Source organism: Salvia hispanica, chromosome 4 (genome assembly GCF_029641045.1).
Source record: "Salvia hispanica isolate PSC_SH4W2 chromosome 4, Shi_PSC_v1, whole genome shotgun sequence".
Classification (NCBI taxonomy): domain Eukaryota; kingdom Viridiplantae; phylum Streptophyta; class Magnoliopsida; order Lamiales; family Lamiaceae; genus Salvia; species Salvia hispanica.
Window position 1 is genome coordinate 48576984 of NC_142695.1, and position 27094 is coordinate 48604077.

A 27094-nucleotide genomic window follows, 5' to 3' on the forward strand; every position below is an offset into this window, starting at 1 on the left:
TGATGCACACGATCTACTACGATTGACAGCTCCTCCACATTTAATTCCCGAGCAGAGTACTTGTGATGTTCTCTGGCTTCAACATCAGCTAAGTCACCCCGTATCTCACATAGAATGTGCCTCCCCATGGTAGTATCCCCACCTATGTGATATTCGTCAGAAATCGTATCACACGAGACATCTTCATTGCTGCAAAAAACTGGAGCTGCATCCGGAATTGAAGAATCCAACGTGACTTTGTTTGGTGCATAAACAATAATCTCAGATTGATGGACATCGTCTACCATATGTGAATGCCCATCAAGGAACTCGGGGGTAAAATGATGATAGACTGCCACCAAGAAATCCTCCCAACCCTTGCCGGGATTTTGACCAGTCCAGTCAGCCATCCAGTCAGACGCCGGAGGATCAAACAAGTATTGAGTAAGGTACAGCCGATCGGATAGAGGTGTATACTGGTGGTTGTAATAAATCTGCATATTACAAATCCACTCTACGGTATTCTCTCCGTCAAAACGAGGAGGATCAACTCGTAAGCGCGGCAAGGTTGCAGGTGTTATGCCGGGCGGTGCCTACGTAAGCGATGGTGGTAGTGACCAGCTGCGCGAAGGCATCACAACTGGATCCGGAGGCTCTTTCACTCGTGCGCCGGTGACGGCGGCTATGAGTTTGGCGAGGGTTTCCTCAATTCTTTTGTGAACTGAATCTTGTTGTAGTGCCAATGAGTCGTGCCTGAATTCAGTCGCCATCGAACGTGTGGGAGAAGAGTAGCTCAAGAAAGCACCAGTTGATAGGATTTGAATCCTATCGGAATGATTAGAGCACACGAAATTGTGAAGAAGACGATAAAGAAACCTAGTTGCGTCAACTAGGGTTTCGAAACTTGGGTTTCAAGAAAAGATTTTTTATTTCTTTGTTCTTGAATGCCTTTTTTTGACTCTCTAATGGACCCTTTATATAGAGTCCGGACCCTTCTTGATTCGACTCTACGATTCGGGAAAGAATCAAGAAGAAAAACCGAAAAGATATAATAAAATCTACCTAAAGATATTGTCAATAAAAATGATAAAGCAAGGACATAATTAAGAAAAATAACTATTCTAACTAATATAACGAGTAGCCATTGTTGCTGGTGGCCGATCTTCGGCGTCGGACTCGTTCAGTTGATCATTTGGTTCGAGGTCCCTATCACATTGCTAGTGGACCCCATCAATGTTTAGAAACTTGGAGATATATCAAAATTGGCGAAACAAATTTTGGCCATAATAATTTATGGTGTTATTTATTCACATGCATGTATTTTATTTGTGGCAATAAGCCAATAATAGAATGTAACATCTTTCCCCTTAATTCCATATGCTACTCTTTTCCGTAAAGAACTAAAGATCATATTCGTAATATTGATATAAAATATCACAAACTTGATATTTTGTTTGTCATTTTCCAACCTAGTCCAAATAAGATATTTTTAACAAAAATTTTATTTTATATGGACAACCATGAAATGTGTATATGATATTTTATACTACTATTTAAATTCGTGGAAAATAGGATAACAAATCACGTATAACACGTTGATTTAGTAGTGTCAAGTAGGATAAATAATGCATGTAAATTATATCGAAAATTAATATAACATTTGTAAGATTTTAGACCAATTTCAAAACTCAAGGAAAAGTATGAACTTTTGACCAAATTTAATAATTTTAAAGAAAAATATTCCCTAAATATTACTACTACTATATTTTAATTTGTCTGACCCAAAATAACCGCCACGTGATAGTAGAGCGAAGCCCCTGGATTGAAATATTGGAAGATTTATGGGCTAATAGCGGGCACGGCCCAATTGAGTTTAATTTTATTTAACCTTGATTTATTGGGAGAATTATGAATCTTTGATTCACAAAGAATTCAAATATATGGTGTTCATATTTCTTTTCCATTTCTCACAGTTTAATTTGGGATATGAAATTTGAGAATTCTACAAAAAGAGACAATTCCAAAATTTTATCATTTTACTCAAACAAGCAATAATTTAACCACGTCATCAATTTAAAACACATACTTTAACCAAATCAACAACTTATTACCAACACAAAATTAAACTATTTCGTCATAAAAAAAATTAAAAAATACGCTATTAAAATTTATTGTCTTTACAGAAAAATGTCTCATATATTATCAATAGTGTCTAAAAGTAATTTTATTTCTTCAATTTCTATCTTAGTGTTACTAACCTCGGTTGGTTTTTGCCAACTCTACAAATCGGTCAATAAATGACATTGTTGTAATTATTAAAAAGAGTGAATTATAAAATATGTATTGGGTGAATTTCATTCGCATATTTAGGGTACCTCGTAGATATTAATAGCACCAAAGGTTTTATTGAATGACTTTATATGTATTACATTTGAGATTCTTTTGCTATATTTTCAAATATTTTTCGTTTTTCTATTTTTTTTTTCTTATAGGATATTTTGTAGTTGTACCTCGTACAATGTATCTTCACTTCGTCATTTGTCTCTCGTTTTTCATTAAATGATTTATGTCCAATCTCTCCTCTTCTTTCATCCACATATATATATATATGAATATGATGTCCAATCTCTCTCCTCCTGTTATTAGTATACATTTTCTCATGTCACTCGCTCTGTCGGCGCTCCTCCATATACTAACATATGGACGTAAAAAATGATGAATTTTTAAGATTTTCAGCATCACTCATAGGTTTTGGCTTTTTTTCAGTCAACAACTTGATGAAATTAATGTGTGTGTATAGATGTATGTGGAGTAAAGAGGCCAGAGAAATCAAAAGGAGATTATTACATTTAAAATGATGAAAATGTGTGTGTATACATGTATGTGAACTGTGAAGTAAAGAGGAGAGAGAAATTAAAAGGAGATTAGGCGAAATTTTTCGACACAGAATTTAAGAAAGAAATGTTAAGTGTGTTAAATAAATAAAAAAATAAATAAAGTAAGAAAGAGAAAAATATAGAGAGAATAAAGTAAAAAGTGAATAAAGTAGAGAAAATAAAGTAAGCGATAGTAAATAAGAAAGAGAAAAAAATTATATATGTGCAAATGATTCAACTATGATGGAATTTTTCAAAATAGAAAAATGACTCAACTACGAGGGAATAGATGGAGCATTTAAAATGCGTGGTATATGTATATGGAGTAAAGAGGGGAGAAAAATTAAAAGGAGATTATATTTAAAATTATAAAAATGTGTGTTTATGTGTGTGGAATAAAGAGGAGAGAGAAATCAAAAGGACATTGCATTTAAAACGATGAAAATGAAAGAGAAATGGAGTAAAAGGAGAAGTCAAATTGTCTAAAATACTTTTCAAAGCAAAAAAATGAAGAGGCAAAAATGTTAAAATAGTGCAAAAGTATTATAAACATAATAAATTTTTTGACCAAATACGAATGAGACTATTAATTTTTATGAACTAACGGAAAGCAAATGTGCTAATCACATATATCGGATACCTTCTCCTTCGTGGAGAGCTAAAGATACCTTCTCAAAATAGAAAAAGTATAATAGTTTCTCATTTACCTCTTCCTTTAAAATATAATTTTTCATTAAAAAGAGGCAAATTTGACGGTTATCACATATTACCTTCCCCATTTATCTTTGGAGTTGGTCTTAGAGCACTCCCAATGGTCCGGCTAAAAACTCCCTTATTTCTCCCTAACTCCTGCCACATCAGCACCAACATTTATCCCCAGTTTTTAGCCAACTTTTAGCCAACTGCTCCAATGGTTTCTCCCTTATTTTTCCATAACTCAACATTTCATTTTTACATCATCATTTTTAATATTGTTTAATTTTCCCTACAAATATCTTTAATAAATAGATTTATAATAAACAATTCATCGTTGTATTAATCATTGGAAAATATAATACAACGAGAAAAAAAAACTACAAATAAAAAACCATAAAAAACAAAGATTTAAAAAACTAAGAGGGAGGGGCGTCCGGCGGGAGGCCCATCAGGTTCTTCATATTTTGGATGGTCGACCAGAGGGACTGCTTCTCTTCTGGGGTTCCGCCGCCGGTGAAGTACAGCGTGTACAGCTGCGTCAGATTGGCGACATTGGCAGAGAGCGTGGCTTGTTGTATGAACTGGGGTTCCGACTGGGCATCCGACGATGCGCCCTTCCCCTTCCGCCTCCCCTTCGCCTTCTTCGTTCCCACAGGGCGCTCGTGCGGACCATCCCCAGTCAAGTCGATGGGGGTCGCGCTTCCCTCACTCTCCGCACCGCTAAGTCGCGAGCGCACCGATTTCCCGTGCAGCGCGGTATGCATCCCCGTTCGGAATTTGGGGAGATCCTTCAGCCTATCATAGATGTTCCAATACTTGAAGCCCTTCGACAAGAACTGGCCATTATACCTCTGCATGGCCTCATCTCGGACCATGTGCTCGTTCTGGCCACTCGTCATGTTCGTCATCAAGTTAGAGTATATACCGTTGAAGTGGCCACAGTCCCTCATGAGGCGCTCCCAATGCCGGCGGATCGCCTCGCTGCCATGGTCCTTCATCGAGGCAGTCTTGTTGCTCGTGTACTTCTCCGCAACCCGCTCCCAAAATATGAGCTCAGTCTGGTAGTTGCTGCGCTCCGCGTTCTGCGTCGTGTCCGCCCAGCAGTTGGCTATAAGCTCGGACTCTTCCAGAGTGTAAGTAGTCCTTACCCGCTTCGGCTTCTCATCGGAAGCCGTATCAGTCGCAGCCGTCGATGCCGGCGCCGGCGCCTTCCCCTTCCTGCTCCTGGAAGGCGGCTCGGCGGGCGTTTCTTCCACCTCGTAGTCATTCGTGCTGAGTGTAGGATCCGTTGTGTACGTCGCGTCCTGAGATCCTTCGTCGTCTGGGGTGGATCTAGGGGTGTCGAACAACGATGTGACTATCTGGGGGCGATACACATCGTCGGCTGGAGAGGGCATGCTGAGGGCAGACTGGAAGTACGGAGAAAGTCTGCGCACCGGAGGAGTCTGCAATGGGGACGGACCCGCATATGGATATTGGCCGGGAGGAGAACCTATCGACAACAACGAGTTCATCCACTGCTGATTTGCTTCATCAGTGGGAAATTGTGTACTCGGCTCTTTGCCCTTACCTTTTCGGGAAATTTTCCTACTTGAACTCATAATTTTGAAGATTGAAGATTGAGATAATGAGATTGAAAAATTGAGAGAGAGAATGAAGATTGTGTGTGATGAATGGAGGAGGAGGAATTATATATAGTGTAGGAATTATAGCCGTTGGTTGCAAAAAAAATAAAAAATAAAAAATAAAAATAATCGCCGAAAATCGCCGAATCGCGCCTACAGTGGGCGCCGATGATTCGGCGATGAATCGGGAGTTGGCGATGAATCGGTAGAATTAACGCCGAATTATCGCCGAAATCACCCCAACGCCCGGCGAAAATCCGGCGATTTTCGGCGATTTTTCGCCGACCCTAACGCCTAACCATTGGGAGTGCTCTTAGGTGTTATCATCTGTGGAGCTAACTCATGTAAGTCACGTGTGATTACTCTAGTTAATACAAGTAGTTAATAAATTAAATTTATCTATAATTATTCACATAATGAACTAAACATTATAAATGTATATTGAAGAGTTACTTTCACTCCCCCACGAGCTAATTTAGGACTGTCAAAAAACTAGCACACGTAGTTCAATTAGTAAAACATTTAATCTCTAGCCAATAAACTTGAAAAAATTATTCGGTGGCCAAGACGGACCAAAGTGTCAATACTATTTGGTATATCCTACTAATAAATCTTTGACAAATATAAATATGTATATTCATATTTCCAATTAGATATATTAACAATGTACTCCTTCTGTCCCGGCTAAGATGACACATTGCTTAGCCGGTACAAGATTTTAGGAGTTATTGGTTAAAGTGTTTAATTGGAGAGAGCAAAGGTGAGTGTAAGTATTAAAGTAGAGAGATAAAGAAAGATGAATATTTTAATGAGAGTGAGAAAAAATGGTTGAGTGTATTAATTGAAGAGAGAAATTTTCCAAAAAAGGAAATGTGTCATCTTAGTTGGGACAAACTAAAAAGGAAAACGTGTCATTTTAAGTGGGACGGAGGGAGTAACATTCTAAATTATATGGAAAGCATCTACTCATTCCATGTATAATTCATACACTAATATGTAGTATTTCAATATTTAATCATTTTTCACAATTATTGTCAAAGTCGTTTTACACATAACAGAAAATAATCACGTCACACATTTTTAGATTTTAGGAGATTACTTTTTTTTTATCTTTATTATATTAAAAAATCTAAATAAATAAAATATGTAATTATAACTGCAAGTTTATTAGCATTGAATACTATCAATTAAATTAACAATATAAATAATTCTAATGTGTATAAATTAAGTTAATTATATGACTGTTTATATAGTGTAGTTTTTGTTTAATTTTTTCATTGCACACTAATTGTATAAATATCATATACGAGTATAATATTAAATTATAAAAATAATTAATAATAATATAAACAGATAGATGAGAGTATATTGATTTATGAATAACATTTAAATTTAAAATTATAAAAAACAAAGCTACTAGTATAATAAAAGTGACCATCAAAAAATTCCATAAACAGATAGATGAGAGTATATTGATTTATGAATAACATTTAAATTTAAAATTATAAAAAACAAAACTACTAGTATAATAAAAATGACAGTAATCTCCAGTTAAAAATTTTAATCTTACCAAAATTACTTGATAGTAGATAAAGAATGAAAATTTCCCAGTTTCATTATAAAATAAACAACTAATAGTTGTTTTTTATATTTATGTATAAAATGATTGACGATAATTATAAATGATGATTGAATATTTAAATAAATAGAATAATGAATATCTCCTGCATATGTAATGTATTTATTATACGTATATGGAATATGGAGAAACTTTCTATATAATTTAATGTTTCCATTGTTTATATATCTAATTTAATGTTGTTAAAAAACTTAGCATACCGTAATTGTGCCTACACAAAATATGTAGAAAGTACTCTCTCCGTCAATCAATAAATGTCTCATATATTTTATTGGCTCGGATTTTATAAAATTGTTTGACTTTGTAAAATAAAGCGGTAGAAAAAGTTAGCAGAATGTGTTTTCAACTTTTATGTATTGATTTACTTAATTACTGAATATAGTAAAAAAAGAAAAATGAGATATTTAACAGCGGAGGAAGAAAATATTATAAGATTTTGGAAATTTTTGGCAATCTTGATTTTACTAGTCTTATGAATTTTGATATGGTGGAGGACCACATACTATGATTTTCCTCGTATTATGATATTATATTTTGGTAGTTATAAAAGAGGTTTCGAATTTAGTACTGGTAGACCACTACGAGCCTACGACTCTAAAATTTTTGAAAGAGATGCCACATATATAAATGCACGAATATTATCTGTCTACAAATTTTTGAAACAATGCGACATAAATGCACGAATATCATCGACGATCACCACATATATATTGTGTGACTGATATTTGTTTTATCATAACTGTTAGTGTATTTTTTGTGCAAATAATATAATATGTTTCATCATTAATTTGGAAATAACATCAAAGCTACGCTACATCAGTTTTTTTTTCTTTTTTTTTATTGAAGGATTCAACAAACTCAAATATCTACATGGAAAATTTTGGTTATTTATTCGAAATTGAAGATGTCATATGTTGTAAATAAGCCAACGACATTACTGTCATTGGGCATTGAAATCATGATATTCTAAAGTTTTGATGTAATTCATAAAAAAGCGAACATTGAAAGATTATAAAATATCGAAAAACAAAACAGCAAAATGTTTTCACTCCTCAAGATGATTCTTGCATAGCTCAAAACATAGTAAAAAAAACATATATTTCACGTTTTTTCTATACTGATATAGTACTCTACCTAAAAAATAAAATATCTGATCATCTGTCTATATATATGTGTATCTTCAAGCTTTACAACTACAAAAACCAAGTTTGGGATTTGGATTTGCAAACATATATCAATGACGGCTGCGAATTTGAACAGTTTGTATCATCGTCCAGAGGCCAACTTCTCCCCCAGCTTGTGGGGCGATCGCTTCCTCAATTACATTTCTGACTCCAATGTATGCATGTCCACACACTCCTTTTTTTTTCTTTTTTTTTTTTTCCAATTACCTATCAATTAAGTTTGAAGAAGGAGATTTTAATTTTGAATCTTTTGTGGTTGTGAGTTATAATTATTTGGCATTGTAGGTGAAAGAAAAGTATTCCAAGACAGTTGAAGAACTGAAAAATGATGTTCGAAATCTGCTAACAGCTCCAGAAACCAACATGATAGACACCATGAATCTGATCGACACCCTTGAGCGTTTAGGCATCTCGTATCATTTTGAAAACGAGATCGAAGAGAAATTGCAACATTATTTCCATCTCAATACCAATTATCAGGATGATGAAGTCTATGACTTGTGCACTGTTGCTCTCCATTTTAGATTGTTTAGGCAGCATGGCCACCCTATATCTACTGGTATGTCTACTACATTCTTCATTAATTTCTTGTTTATTGTTTTTAGTTGGAAAATAACTGATAATATCTGCTTTCTTTTTTTTCAAGAAATATTTGGTAAATGGGTGGATGTGGAGGGAAAATTCAAGGATGACCTCAAGAGTGATGCGAAGGGTCTGCTGAGTTTGTATGAAGCTTCGCATCTGAGGACACGTGGAGAAACCATACTAGATGACGCGCTTGCTTTTACTACGGCCACTCTCAAATCCATGGCCCCAAACCTCGAATCGCCCCTTAAGGAACAAGTTGCGCATGCCCTCGTGCAGCCCCTGCATTTAGGCATTCCGAGAGTTGAAGCACGCAGTTTCATCTCCGCTTACAAAGAAGAAGAGCAAAAAAATGAAACCCTGATGAAATTCGCCAAGATAGACTTTAACTTGCTGCAAATTATTCATAAAGAAGAGCTCAGCCATATCTCAAGGTAACATATTTCCAACCTAGACAATTTATCTTGATTGCTTACTGTACTGTATAGTGTATACATAGAAAATAATCTTGACTGCTTTATATACATACATATATTATATATATAGGTGGTGGAAAGAATTAGGGCTTATCTCGAAACTTAGTTATGCAAGAGATAGGGTGGTGGAGTGCTACTTCTGGGCGTTGGGAGTGTGCCATGAGCCACAATATTCTCGTGGACGTATCATGCTGGCCAAGACCATTGCTATGACATCTCTGATAGATGACACTTTTGATGCTTATGGTACAGTCGAGGAACTCGAGATTTTTACTGAGGCAATACAGAGGTAAACCTTAAACCCCAAACTCTATTTTTAGGCCAAAAAAGTTGTGTGCATCTTTCCTGAGGGTTTTTTAATCACAATAAGGGATTTATAACTTTGTCTACAACTTAGGTGGGATGATGGAGAAATTGCTCAACTACCCGAGTATATGGTACCTCTCTACAAAGCAATTTTAGAACTCTATGAGCAATTCGAGGAAGAATTAACTAACGAAGGACGATCCTACGTAGTATACTATGCCATTGAAACAGTATGGATTCAATGGCCTTCTTGACTCTTCAAATAAACATTTATTGCTATTGTAAAAGTGTGTATACTTATCAAATTTAATTTAATAACCGTAGCTAAAGGAATTGGTGAGGTGCTATCTTGGTGAGGCGAAGTGGTTCATAAAGGGATATTTGCCACCATTTGAGGAATACCTAGACATTGCTTTCACAACAAGTACCTACCATTACCTCACCACCTCTTCTTTCATGGGGATGGGATCCGCTCGAAAAGAAGACTTCGAATGGCTAAGTAAGAAGCCTAAAATGCTTGTGGCTGCACTCACAATATGTCGATTGGTTGATGATGCATCTAGTTATGAGGTACACATGCAAATTCGTTCCATGATTATAAATATTTTGGAAACATATTTTGATTTTAAGAAAGTAAGGTTTCTTTCAAAAAAAAAATTCATTTGATCATATCAATGATGATGATGTGGCATGCATTTGAGTCTCACAACTTAGAATGAAATGTTTTAATTTGGTGTGTTTAGATAGAGAAGGAGAGAGGTCAAGTTGCTACTGGCATTGACAGCTACATGAGAGAGAATGGTGTGACAAAAGAAGAAGCCAAGGCTAAATTTTGGGAAATGTCTATGGATGCTTGGAAGGATAGCAACGAGGAATATATAAAGGCGTCTTGCAACATACCAAGGGATATTCTTATGAAAATATTGAATTTGGAAAGAATCATCCATGTTGTATACAAGAACAATGAAGATGGATTTACTAATCCTCGGAAGGTTTTGAGGCCTCATGTTATTGCATTGCTAGTGGACCCCATCAATGTTTAGAAACTTGGAGATCACAATTTGGCCATAAAAATTTATGGTTTATTCACATGTACTAGTACTATTTTATTGTGGAAATAATAGAACGTAACAACTAATTTCCCCTTTCCTATGCAACTTGATTCTGATCATACTCGCAAGGTTCACAAGTTAAACAACCATGGCGGAGCTAAAATGGGGAGAAAGAAATTAGGTCGATGAGGAGAGAAACGTCAACTGGAAAAAACCAGAAAAAAAAATTTCTCCTTTATCAACCAATTTTACTTCAATTTTATCCCCTTTTAGCTCCAATTGCCTGACCAATCAATGGGTTTTTGATTCTCCAAGCGCAAAGAAAGGGGGATTCCCACCCGCCGGAGCCTTTGTTTCGCCGCCGGGAAAGTTTTACCACCACCGTAACTTACACGAGAACGGCGTCCTTTCTTTCCCATTTTAGGGTTAAACAAATGTTACCTGATGTAGGGCTTGAATCTTTAATTTGAGGGCTAAAGGAATTAGGCCCCAATGCATCAATTGGACTTTTAATATATTTCAAAGCCCAATATGACATGTAAGGAGTTTATAACATTTTCTGAAGATGGAATTTAAATGTCATTTTTATTAATTTTGTTATAGTAAAATTATTTTTATAAGTATATAAATACGTTATTTAATCATCGATTTTAGTGACAAGTTGTGGTGTAGAATGTAAAATTGTAATATACAAAATGATTGAAATCAACATGTGTCTATTATTATAATTTTCAAGTTATTTAATTTTATATTTGTAGTTATCTAATATAGTGTTATTATATAATACTTCATCCGTCCCTAAATTTTGTCACTTATTTCTATTTTCTTCCGTCCCTAAAAATTTGTCACCTTTCACTTTTACCATTTTTGGTAGTAGACCCCACATTCCACTAATCATTCTCATTCACATTTTATTATAAAACTAATATATAAAAATAGGACTAACGTGTCATTAATATTTCCAACTCACTTTTTATTATATTTCTTAAAACTCGTGACAGGTCAAATGGTGACAAATTATAAAAAATGGAGGGAGTATTTTTATTTTTAAAATCCACATAATAATATTATTTTTATTCTTTCATATATATTGATTTATTGAGAATGAGTAATCAGTACTTGAAAAAGATTTGGCCCGTGCATCGTACGGGTGACAACGCTAGTTATCTATAAAACCTTAGTGGTTCTGATTACAATTATTCATCATTATTTTTCCAAAAGAAACAAAGAATGATTCAATTTCAAGTAATCCAAATAATATTAGTACTTAGTAGAAGTATTTAATTCCGAGTTCGATTGTGAACAAATAAACAATTAATGTTGCAAGTGTTGCGGAGACCTATTGCTAATTATATGCGTCTGAAATGGTATGAATGTTGTTCCAGCTTTATTAAAATGTGGTTTTTGATTTGAAAAGGAACAAAAGACAAATAAAAGACAAATATAAGAAAGAGAGAATAAATTAAGACATAGTAAATTTATTATATTTTTACTAAAAAAAGAACACAATTCAATTTATAATGGAATGGTTTAAAAAAATAACTCATTTATTATGGGACAAAAAGGAATATTAAGAAAGTAAAATTAAGATATTGTATATGAAAATTATTTTGAAAAATAATCATAATTGATGTTACTTTTTACAACTATAGTATCAAAAACTAAAAAAAAAGGAAAGAAAATAGGAAAGAAAAAAATGCTGAAGAAAAGGAAAGATAAATGGCTTACTAGTATACAAACAAAAAAAAATGTTTTTGATTGAAAAAGAAGACGACAAACAATGTCGTTGAAATTTTTTGAATATGTTATTATGTCAAATTATAATGTTACCTCTTATTAAAATAAAAAGGTCGGTCATCTATTTATGTCAAATTATAAAGAAATGCTTATTTTTTCATTTTCGTCGGTCCCACAAAATTTGTCCAAGTTCAACTTTTTTCCATTTTTGGTGGTGGATCTCATATTCCATAGTTCATTCCTACTTAAATTCCGTCGGTCCTACTTACATTTTGCAGACTGCAAATCCATATTCCACTAACTTTTTCAATTCATTTTTCATTACATTTCTTAAAACACATTCCCAGTCAAAGTGAAATAATTTTTGTGTGGCGGTGTAATACCTGCTCTTTTATTTGCTTAAGTTTTAAGAGTTCTACCGAACTTTGGAAAAAATGTCACTCTCTTTTAAGTTGAAATAAATAAAACTCGTTACTTTTATTGATACTTAAATAATGATGTTTCGCAAAGCAAAAATAAAGAGGGTGCAGACTGCAGACTGAACTAAAACAATCACCTATATTTATAAAACATAACAAACGTCGAGGAAGAATATGAAGAGTTCATTCCCGAACTAGAATGTTTGACTACACCCCAAACTACACTTTAACTTACTACATAATGTGGGTTTATGAGTTAAAAAAAAAAAAGGAATTATGGATGCTAGTACAAATACACAAGTATGGGCCAAGGAGCCTTAGAAACTACTCCCTCTGTCTGCGAATAAGAGTCTCGTTTTTCTATTTTAGTCCGTCCGTGAATAAAAGTCCCGGTTCATTTTTACCATAAATGGTAATAAAGTCCCACCTTTCACTAACTCATTCCTCACATTTTATTTAAAACTAATATATACAAGTGGGACCCCTATTATACTAACTTTTTTCCACTCACTTTTCTTAATATTTCTTAAAACTCGTATCGCCCATGAATGAGACTCCTAATGGTGGACGGAGGGAGTATATTGCTATATAGCTTGCACTTTTGCATTTTATTTCGAAATGAGTCAACGTACGAGCCAAGTCCTCTTCCCAGCAGCTGTAGCATGAGGTACTAAAACTAGCTGTCTCCTAAGTAAAGAAAAGGATGCAGCAAACTTTCCAAAATAGACCAAAATAGCTTGCCAAAAAAGGGGCAAGGGCAGCTGCAGCTCTGACTCCCAACAAATTGCAGTTAAAGTTGGTGCAGAATCATAAAAAAGAGGATTTGCTGCAGGCCTCACGAGTAACATATGAACACTCTCCTACACACTCTCAAAGTAAAATACTACTATTACTACTATCTGACCATCTACTATATATATGTGTGTGTTTTATTATCAACAAATATTCAAAGCAAGTTTGGGATTTGCAGACATACATACATACATAAATGGCGGGTGTAAATTCGAACAGTTTGTATCATCGTCCAGAAGCCAACTTCTCCCCCAGCTTGTGGGGCGATCGCTTCCTCAATTACATTTCTGACTCCAATGTATGCATTTTTTTCAATTTACCTATCAATTAAGTTCGAAGAAGGAGATTTTAATTTTGAATCTTTGTGCTTGTGAGTTATAATTATTTGGCATTGTAGGCGAAAGAAAAGTATTCCAAGAGAGTTGAAGAATTGAAAAATGATGTTCGAAGTCTGCTAACAGCTCCAGATACCAAAATGATTGACACCATGAATCTGACCGACACCATTGAGCGCCTTGGCGTCGCCTATCATTTTGAGAACGAGATCGAAGAGATATTGCAACATTATTTCCATCTCAATACCAATTATCAGGATGATGAAGCCTATGACTTGTACACTGTTTCTCTCCATTTTCGATTGTTCAGGCAGCACGGCCATCCTATTTCTACTGGTATGTATATACATGAAGTAATGCGTACACTTCGTTTAATTTATTGTTTTAGTTTGATTTTTTTTATTATTATTTTTGCGTTTGTTTTTTCAAGAAATATTTGGTAAATGGGTGGATGTGGAGGGAAAATTCGAGGAGGGCCTCAAGAGTGATGCAAAGGGTCTGCTGAGTTTGTACGAAGCTTCGTATCTTAGAATACATGGAGAAACCATACTAGACAACGCGCTTGCTTTTACTACGGCCACTCTCAAATCTATGGCGCCAAACCTCAAGTCGCCCCTCAAGGAACAAGTTGTGCATGCCCTCGTGCAGCCCCTGCATTTAGGGATTCCGAGAGTTGAAGCAGGCATTTTCATCCCCATTTATGATGAAGAAGAAGAAGAAGAAGAAGAAGAAGAAGAAGAAGAAGAAGAAGAAGAAGAAGAAGAAGAAGAAGAAGAAGAAGAAGAAGAAAACGAAACCCTAATGAAATTTGCCAAGATAGACTATAACCTATTGCAAATGCAACACAAAGAGGAGCTCCGCCAAATCTCAAGGTAACATGAATTTCAGCCATACAATATTCCATCAGATCAGATAGACGTGTAGTAATACTAGAAATTAAATTAATCTTGTTTTGTTTTTTATAATTAGGTGGTGGAATGAAATAGGGTTTGTCTCGAAACTTCCTTATGCAAGAGATAGAGTGGTGGAGTGTTTCTTCTGGGCTGTGGGAGTATACTACGAGCCACAATATTCTCGTGCCCGTATCATTCTAACCAAGACCATCGCTATGATATCTGTAATAGACGACACCTATGATTCTTATGGTAAAATCGAGGAACTCGAGCTTTTCACCAAGGCTATACAGAGGTAATCAAAATCCAAGAATTTCATGCATTATATTCCTGCTGTTGTTGTTAGTATTTAACTACTACTTTGCTTGCTTAGGTGGGATGATGGAGAAACCTCTCAACTGCCTGACTACATGAGACCTCTCTATAAAACTATCTTGGAACTCTACGTTCAATTTGAGGAAGAACTAGCTAAGGAAGAACGACCCTATGCAGCAACCTATGCCAAAGAAGCAGTATGATTCATTCGTATATATCTTTCAACAAAAAATGTGTTAGTTACTAACCGAAATTTGATTTGATATCCGTAAATATATAAATATAGCTACAGGAATTGGTGAGGTGCTATCTTGTTGAGGCGAAGTGGTTCATAGAGGGATACTTACCATCATTTGAGGAATACCTAAAGAACGGTCTCGTTACCAGCACTTCCTGTTATCTCCCCCTCTGTGCTTTACTAGGAATGGGATCGGTTCGAAAGGAAGACTTTGAATGGCTAAGTAAGAGGCCTGAATTACTTGTTGCCGTACTCAAAATAGGTCGACTCGTTGATGATGTGGCTACTTATGAGGTATAATTTTGAAGAAATACACCATAGTCCATATATATAGATTACAGTATATATTATGCATTTTGAGTCTCGGTTTTCTGATATTTTTTGTGTGTTTAGACTGAGAGGGAGAGAGGTCAAGTTGCAACGGGAATTGGGTGCTACATGAGCGACTATGGTGTGACAAAAGAAGAGGCGATGTCCAAATTCATGGAAATGGCTAGCGATGCGTGGAAGGATGCCAACAAGGAGTCTCTAAGGCCGTCTTCTTATAAATCCAGGGATGTTCTTACACGTGTCGTCAACTTCGCACGCTTAACAGATGTTACTTACAAAACCGAAGATGGATATACGCATCCTGAAAAGGTTTTGAAGCCTTTTATTGTAGCCATGCTGATTGACCCATTTCAGCTCTAGTCATTTCATGATCGATCATCTCTTGCCAACAATAATCAATTCACCATATATGGTGTTCTATTTGTGGCATATGTATTGCTATTGAAATTCAATATTATAATTAATCAAATTTTACAAGTCTATTTGCTAACCATGGATTTGTGTGAATATAAGCAATATCACAATAATATTGTAATGACTCCGATGATAAAACCAAGTTCTAGATTTGAATTAATATAACCTTATAAAATACTATTGTAATGACTCCGATGATAAAACCAAGTTCTAGATTTGAATTAATATAACCTTATAAAATACTATAAAGTGGAGATAGAATTATCAACTTTGATTCATACTTTCTTTTTTAGTTATGGAAATGAACGAATCCAAATTATCCTTAGAATCAAAGTATACGAATACATATTAAATAATTATATAAATATCTCAATTTCCAATTAAAGTATACTACAAATATTCATCATTATTGTCGGTAAATAAACACAGGTAATCACAAATATGAAAGAGAATGAACACAAGAAATTATTTACCCAGTTCGATACGATGTGTATCTACATCTGGGAGCGAATGTCTATAGATACGTGAAAGGATAGAAACAAGGAATATTTAAGGGAGTCTTGATATATAACAGAGGATATTCTTGTAAAAGTATTAAATTTGGGATGAGCAATCAATGCTATACAAAGAATGAAAATGGATATACTCATCCCCAAAAAGTTTTGGAGCCTCATATTATTGCATTGCTAGTCAGTTCAAGATCATAGTTGGCTAAACAAATATTTTACCATAATAATTTCTGGTTTTATTTATTCACATGTATTTTCTTTGTGGCAAATTGGCAATAATAGAAAGTAACAACTTTCCCCTTTCATATGCTAGTCGATCCATAGAGGCTAGGTCTCATAGTGTATTCAAAGCAGTTTATTGACATACCGATCGAATTTCATTTGTGGCACTAGCATCATACACTCATTGGCGAAGCTACATAGAGACTAAGGGGAATCGTGAACCCCACCAAATTTCATATGTTTTTTATATATACTTCCTTTATCATATAAAATTGTAATTTTATTGATGAACGAAAGAAAAATAGTACTCTCATTGGTGATCGAACAATGAGATCGAGAGAAAAATAGTACTCTCATTGGTGAACGAAAAAGAATATTGTAGACCGAATATGAGAAAAAGATTGAAAATTAATAAATAATAAATTTAAAATAACTTTTTATTTTTAGTACGAGACTAATTTTGATTAATAAATGAAATCAAAAGTTAGACTTTTTTTCATATGGACGGAAAAAGCATTACATATTTATGATTGGGGAAACAACTTCGAGATCTTAAAAATGAAAGGAAAGCGATGCTTCATATCGGGCTCTATTAATTAAAAATTTGTGGGCTGTATTAGTGGGCAGGGCCCAAATGAGTTATTTTATTTACATGGGTTTAAAAGAATTGAGTCCAAAAAAATTCATATTTAGGATGTTCATATTTTTTTTTCGTTACTTTAATTTGGGAGAAACTGTATCTAACGTGCCATTTGAAGAATTTTGCAACCTAAATTTTATCACGATTCTCAACACACTAAGCAATAACTTGATCACATCATCAATATAAAATACGTATTACCAGTATAAAATTAAACTATTTTACATTAAAAAAAAATAAAATCCATGGTGTTTACAGAAGAAATGTATCATAAACTATCAATACTTCAATAGTCTCTAAACATAATATAATTTCTTCAATTTTTATATTAATCTAACCTCGTTGATTTTTCCCAACTCTATAAATCGATCAAGAAATGACATTGTTTTGATTATTAAAAAGAGTGAACAGTAAAAAAAACTATATCCGGTAAATGTCATTTGCATATTTAAAAATTGAAATTTAAAATTTAATTTTGTAAAATTAAATCTAATATTGAAATAAAGAAACAAAGTGAAAGATGACAAAAGGGAAGAAGAATGATAATTTTGAAATAATATCAAATTTAGTACGTAACTGAAATAATATCAAATTTAAAATAATAAAGATGTAAAAAGATCAAATTGTCCAAACCCTCCTCCCCTCCCCCCAACTCCTTTGATATTAACCCTTAGTCCAGGGACTGCTTGTGATATTTTTAAAGTCCAGGGACCATTTATGAGATAACCCCATAGTTCAGGGACCATTTTTGTAGTTCCCTCGTATGAATATGATGTCACTCGCTCTCTCGTCTATCCTCCATATACACATGGACCTAAAACAATGGTAAATTTATAAGATTTCCAGATGACTCTCAAACTTTAGATTTATATTTCTATTGCAAAAAGTTGTGACTAAATAACACTAGTAATTAATTTATCATATTGCGCTAACATTCGAATTACACCCAAAATATATTTTGTTATATTCATTCTTGATTTCATGTCTTTCTCTTTCTTTTTGTATTTTTATATTAAAAAAATTCCATCTCAGCTACTGTTTATCCAAAATTAAAAATTAAATCATAAAAAATCCCAAATAAATTGATGAAAATGTGTGTGTACATGTACGTGGAGTAAAGAGGAGAGACAAGTCAATTAGGAGTTTATATTTTAAATGATGAAAATGTGTGTGTATATCAATTATCAGATATATATGTGGAATTAAGAGGAGAGACTAATTAAAAGGAGGAAATTATAGTATAAAATACTAATTAAAATGTGTGTGTATAATATATGTATGTGGATTAAAAAGAAGAGACAAATCAAAATAGGTGTTCTCATCTGCCACCTCATGCGAGTCACATGTGATTACTTCATGCGATTCATCACATCTGATTACACTATTTAAAAGTCAATAAACTTAATTTATATATTTATGGGGATGTATAGTATAGGGATTTAATCAAATGGCTAACTAATTAGCCATCCCAAATTGAGACCAATTTTCAACTATTAGATTAGAAGATCTTGTGGTTAATATAATGTCAAGTGTAATATATTTTAAATTTAAATAATTATTAATTAAATTAAAAGGGTATTAATGTCAAATTGTATATGTAGTAATTATAACTAACTACTTTCTCTCTCCTCAAAATCATCTCAAATCTTTAAATTTACGTAACTCTCTCAATTTAAATTATTTTTTCGTAAAAAATATATCAAATTAAAGATAATTTAATAAGGATTCCAACGATATCTCAATTGCATATGTTCCGACGACGTTCGGATGATGAAATTTGATATTTTTTATTTTAGTTTTCGTAAATGTTGATACCCAGATTTTTATCAACAAATACATCAAAAAATCTCAATAAAACCATGTAAAAATCTCAATAAATATGTGTTGATATTTTCTTGTACTAATGTTGATATTCTTATATCATATTGTTGATATTTGTAATACACAATGTTGATATAAAAAAAACACCCACGAAAATTATCATATGATAACATAATGACGATATTACCCTTTTGTTGATATTTTGTCTACTATTTATTGAGATTTGTGAGCTTTAATCTCATCCACTCATTTTAAAATTCAAGGGTGGAGATTTAGTCTTGATTTTGGATTAGGGTGCTATAAGCATTAGAATAAGACCCGTATAGTATATATAATATATGATCAGTGTAATTATTGAAGTAAACATTATAAATGATAGAAGAGCGCGTATTCATGTTTAATTTTACTATAAAAATTTTAAACTAAAGCTAATACAGGAACAAAATTGTGCGAGAAGAATTAGTTTTTTTTTTTTTTTTTGCCCTCAACGGCTAATTTAGGATGGTTAAAAATGATTGAACGCAGTTCAACTATCCAATAACTTGGGGATTGACAAATTATGGGTAGATGAGAACATAATTTTGAAAAGTTTGGCAATCTAAATTTTCCTCGTCTTATTATGAAGTTTGGTATGGTGGAGGACCACGTACTAAATGTATACTACTATGATTTTCCGCGTCTTATGATTTTTTGTTTTGGTAGTTATAAGTGGTTTGGAATTTAGTATGCAAGACAACTACGATACGAATTTTTTAAAGAGATGCCACATATATTAATGCACGAATATAATCGACGATCACTGCATATACCTTTTGTGATTGATATATGCTTCATCATATTTATCTTTTTGTTTAACTTTTAGTGTATTTTGTGTGATTAATATATCTATTTCTTCATTAATTTGCATGTGCGAGCATTCATCATTAATTTGGATATAACATCAGTCTTTTTTTCTTTTCTTTTTTTGGGTTATATTTATAATTAGATACTCAGATTTTTCTGGTGCCGTGTGATTGTTTTTATTGAAGGATTCAACAAACTTACATAACTACGTAGTTAGAAACACTGCTACTAAAATTTTGTTAACAATTTTTCATTTTTAAATTGCGAGATAGAGAAAATGGGAAGTGTACCTAGTCTTTCACTCTTTTTTTACTTTATTAATAAATATAAAGAAATTTTTAAAATAGATGAACTTGAACTCAAAAAACTTTTAACATCAAATATTAACCATTTTACAATCTCCAACCATTTACACCAAACTCAAAATTTACACCATTTTTGGGTTTTTGCCTCACAAATTTTTTGCAGTAACACCATATTTGGTGTTATTTCACAAAAAACACAAAAAATGGGTTTGAGTTTGGTGTACGATTGAAGAAGATTTCTACACCAAAACTCATTTATGGAGTACGGTTGGAGATGATCTTAAAAATATAAAATATATTTTCAGTCAAACAAATTAATTAGAGACTTATTGGATATTAAATCATCTTCAATAGTACAATAGTACAGTAAAATTGGAGTAAATAATTAGTTCCAATGGTATTCTAAAATCAATCTCATTCAAAATCAATCTCATTTTTTGTTTTTGAGTAAAATATACCTATAAATCCAAATATTTTTAAAAATTTTGAGTAAAAAAAAATAACATAGAGAATAATTTTTAAGTTTGAAGTTAGTGTAAATGGTTGGAACAAAATTATTATATAATATGACATTTACTTTAAAATATGTTTAAATTTAATGTAATTAATGGTTGAAAATACTCTTATGTAAAATTATTATAATATCTTCCGCTAATTATGTGTATGGTAGCGTTAAAGTGAATCGAAATTTGAATCAAATTTAAAGTCAAATGTGGTTTCATCGTATCAAAATTGAATGGTGTAAATCTAATTTATCGAGGAACATCTTTTTTTGTCTACAAACTTTGTTAAAGAATCATTTTAGGTCGGTGAGCTTTGAAAATATCATTTGAGGTTTGTCAACTATGAGTTAATATTAATTGAAGTACTTTTTTACTATTTCCAAATTTTTCTGGACGAAAATACCCTCAATATTTTAAGGATATACTATATTTTTAATAAACTTATCATATAGTCATATTTTTTATAAATGTCTTTACTCTATATTTTTGATGAATTTTCAAAATATAATTTGACCTTCAATATTATCACTTAATTTTGTGACATGCAAGAAAAGATCTTTATTCAATTTTTTATTATTAAAGAAAAGTTTTTATTTAATTTTAAAATTCTTTAATATAAAAAATTGAAGAAGCAATTTGACTTGCATGTCATAAAATTAAGTGATAATATTGAAGGTCAAATTATATTTAGAAAATTCGTCAAAAATATATTGTAAATATATTTATAAAATATATGAGTATATGATAAGTTTATTATATACTCCCTCTGTCCCATTAAAAATGAAACGTTTTCCTTTTTGGATTGTCCCATTAAAAATGAAACGTTTCCTAAAATGGAAGCAACACTCTCTCTACTTTTTCATCTCTCTTACTTTACTCTCTCTTCAACAACTCACAAAATAACACTACATAAAATCTCGTGCCGATTCCCAAATATTTCATTTTAAGTGAGACGGAGGGAGTACCTTTTAAGGTATTGAGGGTATTTTCGTCCAGAAAAAACTTGGAAATAGTAAAAAAGTACTTTAAATGATATTAACTCATAGTTGATGGACCTCAAATGGTATTTTCAAAGTTCACGGACCTAAAATGATACTTTGGCAAAGTTCGTGGACTAAAAAAGATGTTCCCTCTTTATTTTATGCTCATTATATATACACAATTTTAAAACAAATGTGGAATTTTTTTTTTTTACTCAATCCGTCCCAAATAATTCGTCTCACTTTGACCAGACACGGATTTTAAGAAATGTAATGAAAAGTGAGTTGAAAAAGTTAGTGGAATATGAGTCTTACTTTTATATATTAGTTTTATAATAGAATGTGAGTAGGAATAAATTAGTGGAATATGTGATCCACCACAAAAAATAATAAAAAGTGAAATGAGACAAATTATGTGGGTTGGACCGAAATGAAAAAATGAGACAAATTATCTGCGATTGGAGAAAAAATTCCCTAGTCAAGGAATACCAAGTTGGCAATCCTACTTGGTATGTCCTACCAATAAATTTTTAACAAATGGAAATACTATATATCTCCAATTCCAACTAGATACATAAATTATGCAAACAATTTAAATATAACTACACAGTGTTAAATAATATGGAAAGTTTATGCACATTCCATAACAGATGCACTAAATATAAACATTTATTACTATATAATTGGGGATAACAGTCATTTTCATTATACTAGTAGTTTTAGTTTTTAAAATTTGTTAATTTAATGCTTTATCATTCAACAATTTTCTGTCGTATTTAAGTTTTTAAAGTTTTTCATATATTAAAAATAATTCATATAATAAAATCAATTTTTAGATAATCTAATTATTATTATTACTATTATTTATTTTTTTAAAATTCTTTCTATATTTTAATATAATGTATAATATTCATAATGTTACTATGCAATGATAAAATAAAACACGAGCTACACTATATAATTATTAATATACTTAGTTTAATTTATACATATATAATCATTCATATTGTTATTTTAATTTATAGTTTCCGCTAACAAAACTGAAGTTATACTTACACTTTTATTTGTCTATATTATTTTTGTACATATATTTATATATATTTGAGAAAAATTATAATTTCCTAAAATCATAAAATAATTAATCACTTCTTTTATATTTACGTGTGAGATGATTGAAAATAATTGCAAAAATGATTAAAAATTAAAATATACAAGTCTTAAATATTTTTCTACTACAATACATGGAATGTACATAAAGTTTTCATATAATTTAATTGCGTGTGGTTACATAGATTGTTTCCATAGTTTATATATCTTGTTGGAATTAGGGATATATATATTTCCATTTGTCACAATTTTATTGATATGACATACCAAGTAGGATTGCCAACTTGGTATTCCTTGATCATGGAATTTTTTCTCCTGGAATTGAGGGAGTAGCATTTAATAAATGAATTATTAAGGCATCATCTTGCCTTATATTCTGAAATTAATATTTTATACTTAATTAGTGAAAATTATAAAAAAAATTGTTCGACTTTCGAAAATTGTAAAAAAATTAATATAATATGTATTGAATAAAATTACTTTCTCCATTCCATAATAGTGAAGTCATTTTCTTTTTGGTAAAGGAATACATTTCTTCTCACTTACCTTACTCTTTCTTCATCTTTCTACCTTTTTCATTTCCTAATTTATTCTTCATTTACTTAACTCATTTAACACAATTTTTCTTAAATCACGTACCGAAAAAAAAACATCACCAACGGAGGAAATAAAAAATATGAATATTTTATTAAAATTATAAAAAGTAATGAATATATTAATACTCGCTCCATCTCATCTCGTTGTCATACTTAAATCAAAATAACTTATAATCAATTTATAGAAAATGTCAAAATCAACCCTTTATCCATCATGATTCCAAATCTATATTCATACATAGTTCCCAATATCTATGGGATTTTCAATTCATGACCTTATGTTACATGTGTTTCCTATACTAATTTACTCCTTACCTAATTAACAGAAAAAGAAAAATAGTATTGTACTACTTCCCATCTGCCTATATATGTGTGTCTTCATGCTTTACAACTACACAACTAAATGGCGGCTGTGAATTTGAACAGTTTCTATCATCGTCCAGAGGCCAATTTCTCCCCTAGCTTGTGGGGTGATCGCTTCATCAATTACATTTCTGACTCCAATGTATGCATTTTTTTCAATTTACCTGTCAATTAAGTTTGAAGGAGGAGATTTTAATTTTGAATCTTTTGTGGTTGTGAGTTATAATTATTTGGCATTGTAGGTGAAAGAAAAGTATTCCAAGACAGTTGAAGAACTGAAAAATGATGTTCGAAATCTGCTAACAGCTCCAGAAACCAACATGATAGACACCATGAATCTGATCGACACCCTTGAGCGTTTAGGCATCTCGTATCATTTTGAAAACGAGATCGAAGAGAAATTGCAACATTATTTCCATCTCAATACCAATTATCACGATAACGAAGCCTATGACTTGTACACGGTTGCTCTCCATTTTCGATTGTTCAGGCAGCATGGCCACCCTATATCTACCGGTATGTCTACTACATTCTTCATTAATTTCCTGTTTATTGTTTTTAGTTGGAAAATAACTTATTATATCTGCGTTTTTTTTTTCAAGAAATATTTGGTAAATGGGTGGATGTGGAGGGAAAATTCAAGGATGACCTCAAGAGTGATGCGAAGGGTCTGCTGAGTTTGTATGAAGCTTCGCATCTGAGGACACGTGGAGAAACCGTACTAGATGACGCGCTTGCTTTTACTACGGCCACTCTCAAATCCATAGCGCCAAACCTCGGATCGCCCCTCAAGGAACAAGTTGTGCATGCCCTCATGCAGCCCCTGCATTTGGGCCTTCCGAGGATTGAAGCGCGCAGGTTCATCTCCGTGTACGAAGATGAAGAGAACAAAAACGAAACCCTGCTTAATCTCGCCAAATCAGACTATAACATGTTGCAGATTCTATACAATGAAGAACTCCAGCAAGTCTCAAGGTATCATTTTTTTTTCAATACGAAATAGAGTGACACTATTCAGCCATATTATGACTTCTATAATTCAAATTTAATTACAAATTGTTTCGTCGATGAAATAGAATTAGATTAAATTAAAACTTTAGGGGTTGATCAGTAATGTTGGAGTGATCAAAATGTAAGTAAAAATCCAAAATGATTACTTAAAGATAAATTGGAAATTACTTGGAAGAAGCAAATTAAGTCCGAAATATCACTAAAAGATCATTTTTTTTATTACAACTTCGGTAGAAGAAAATTCAAAGTTCTTCATGACTTGTTGAAAGAGATCAATTACAAGTGATCAATAGTTCATCCATCCCTAAGTCGTCTATGTATATGTGTGAAGGGTTGAAGGAAAAACATATAACAAACATATCAACATCACAACTTCTCTTCTCTCTCTAAGTTAGTCTCTCATATAGTAGCTACTTTAGGAGCATCGGTGAAATTGACACTATTCAGCCAAATTCAAATATAATTAAAAATTGTTTCGTCGATGAAATAGAATTAGATTGAATTGAATTACGTGATATTAGGGGTTGAGTAATTAATGCAAGAAATTATCTTTAATTTTGTAGGTGGTGGAAAGAAATAGGCATTATCTCGAAACTTCCTTATGCAAGGGATAGAGTGGTGGAGTGTTTCTTTTGGGCTATGGGAGTGTACCATGAGCCGCAATATTCTCGTGCTCGTATCATGCTCACCAAGACCATTCTTATGATATCTCTACTCGATGACACATACGACTCTTATGGTACAATCGAGGAACTCGATGTTTTCACTAAGGCAATACAGAGGTAAGTCCCGAATTTTCAATTACACGTATAGTTGATAACTATTCAATTTTGTCAAATCGTTTTAACATTTTATCTCACTTTTTGGGTCAGGTTCAAAATGGCCTAAATATAATTTCCCAACGAAATTCATATGTCTTTAGAATATTTCTAAAGTCTCCTACTATCTAATGGCGATTTCGTCAAGCTTGAAACGTTTCTTATAACCTAAGACTAAAATTGAAACATTAGGCATTATAACTTGTTCTTTTTAAAAAAAGCTTCTTGGTTAGGTGGGATTATGGAGAAATCGATGGACTCCCCGAGTACATGAGACCTCTCTACAAAGTTGTTTTGGAACTCTTTGAGCAAATCGAAGAGGAATTGGCCAAGGAAGATCGATCCTACGCAGTGCACTATTCCATAGAATCAGTATAATTTCTTAGCCCTTTACTCTTTTACAATTCTTTTTATTACTATCATTAATATAGTAGTAGTAAGATTTTAATTTTATGCATCTAATGTTTGGTGATTGGTATGCATGTATAGCTAAAGGAAGTGGTGAGGAGCTACTATGTGGAAGCGAAGTGGTTTATAGAGGGATACTTGCCACCATTTGAGGAATACCTAGAGATTGCTCTCATTACTTGCACCTACTGTTATATCGCCACCACTTCTCTTCTAGGAATACAATCAGCTATAAAAGACGACTTCGAATGTCTAAGTAAGAAGCCTAAAATGCTGGTGGCCGCACTCACAGTGTGTCGAGTGGTTGATGACATAGCTACCTATGAGACAGAGAAGGAGAGAGGTCAAGTTGCTACTGGCATTGAATGCTACATGAAAGAGAATGGTGCGACGAAAGAAGAGGCGATGGCCAAATTTGCTGAAATGTCTACAACTGCTTGGAAGGATAGCAACCAGGAGAATCTTTGTGACAAGTCGAGGGATATTCTTATGAACATAATAATCAATATGGAACGCTTAGTCGATGTTACTTACAAGAACAATGAAGATGGATATACTCATCCCCATAAGCTTTTGAAGCCTCATATTGTTGCATTGCTAGTCGACCCCATCAAGATTTAGTCACATCATGCATGCTTGTCAAAATAATTTACCATAATATATACTTTATGGTTCTATTTAGTATTCACATGAATTCTGTTTCATAGAAAGTTGTACTACGTACCAAGTTGCTTAATGCTCCCATATAGATGTTTTTAAAAACGGCTTCGTCTCCAAGGTAACATCACCTCAAACCAAACTAGCTCTGACGAACTACGCAAGGTGAGGACATAACTTCGAGTATGTATTTTTATAGAAATTAACTATGCAAAGTTAAGTAATATAGAAATTACTATTAAGCAAATTTTATTAAATTGAATTAGAATATTTACATTTCGAATTTGACTTAAAAAAAGTGGATGTTCGTATATTTCGATTAAGTTTGGAATTTTTTTATTCTTTTAGAATAAAAGAAGAGCCATACTACTCACTAACAAAGAATTAATAGGAGATAGTAGTACTACATGTTTGTGATGG

General features: G+C 32.6%; 3 protein-coding genes across 3 annotated transcripts; all 3 read left to right on the forward strand.

Annotated features, from left to right (window-relative positions):
- The first annotated feature begins 8006 nt into the window (after positions 1-8006).
- LOC125197460 (germacrene A synthase-like) lies at positions 8007-10518 on the forward strand. Its single transcript, XM_089057128.1, has 7 exons — positions 8007-8154; positions 8285-8558; positions 8646-9018; positions 9131-9349; positions 9458-9596; positions 9691-9936; positions 10110-10518. The coding sequence occupies exons 1-7, from the start codon at positions 8053-8055 to the stop codon at positions 10407-10409; spliced, it is 1653 nt and encodes a 550-aa protein (XP_088913254.1). The 5' UTR covers positions 8007-8052; the 3' UTR covers positions 10410-10518.
- A 3001-nt stretch (positions 10519-13519) lies between these two features.
- LOC125196777 (germacrene A synthase-like) lies at positions 13520-15901 on the forward strand. Its single transcript, XM_089057127.1, has 7 exons — positions 13520-13664; positions 13764-14037; positions 14132-14573; positions 14671-14889; positions 14968-15106; positions 15196-15441; positions 15541-15901. The coding sequence occupies exons 1-7, from the start codon at positions 13563-13565 to the stop codon at positions 15835-15837; spliced, it is 1719 nt and encodes a 572-aa protein (XP_088913253.1). The 5' UTR covers positions 13520-13562; the 3' UTR covers positions 15838-15901.
- Positions 15902-23820: 7919 nt separating this feature from the next.
- Positions 23821-26779, forward strand: LOC125196776 ((-)-5-epieremophilene synthase STPS3-like). Its single transcript, XM_048095395.2, has 6 exons — positions 23821-23922; positions 24023-24296; positions 24383-24755; positions 25355-25573; positions 25843-25981; positions 26099-26779. The coding sequence occupies exons 1-6, from the start codon at positions 23821-23823 to the stop codon at positions 26636-26638; spliced, it is 1647 nt and encodes a 548-aa protein (XP_047951352.2). The 3' UTR covers positions 26639-26779.
- Positions 26780-27094: the final 315 nt, after the last annotated feature.

Bases quoted from the DNA above. Each gene is read 5' to 3' on its own strand.
- LOC125196776 (XM_048095395.2), top strand. From the start codon at position 23,821: ATGGCGGCTGTGAATTTGAACAGTTTCTATCATCGTCCAGAGGCCAAT. The intron at 24,297-24,382 runs GTATGTCTACTA...TTTTTTTTCAAG, and splicing joins TGGCCACCCTATATCTACCG to AAATATTTGGTAAATGGGTG. The intron at 25,982-26,098 runs GTATAATTTCTT...ATGCATGTATAG, and splicing joins TGCACTATTCCATAGAATCA to CTAAAGGAAGTGGTGAGGAG.
- LOC125197460 (XM_089057128.1), top strand. From the start codon at position 8,053: ATGACGGCTGCGAATTTGAACAGTTTGTATCATCGTCCAGAGGCCAAC. The intron at 8,155-8,284 runs GTATGCATGTCC...TTGGCATTGTAG, and splicing joins ATTACATTTCTGACTCCAAT to GTGAAAGAAAAGTATTCCAA. The intron at 9,597-9,690 runs GTATGGATTCAA...TAATAACCGTAG, and splicing joins TATACTATGCCATTGAAACA to CTAAAGGAATTGGTGAGGTG.
- LOC125196777 (XM_089057127.1), top strand. From the start codon at position 13,563: ATGGCGGGTGTAAATTCGAACAGTTTGTATCATCGTCCAGAAGCCAAC. The intron at 14,890-14,967 runs GTAATCAAAATC...TTGCTTGCTTAG, and splicing joins TTCACCAAGGCTATACAGAG to GTGGGATGATGGAGAAACCT. The intron at 15,107-15,195 runs GTATGATTCATT...ATATAAATATAG, and splicing joins CAACCTATGCCAAAGAAGCA to CTACAGGAATTGGTGAGGTG.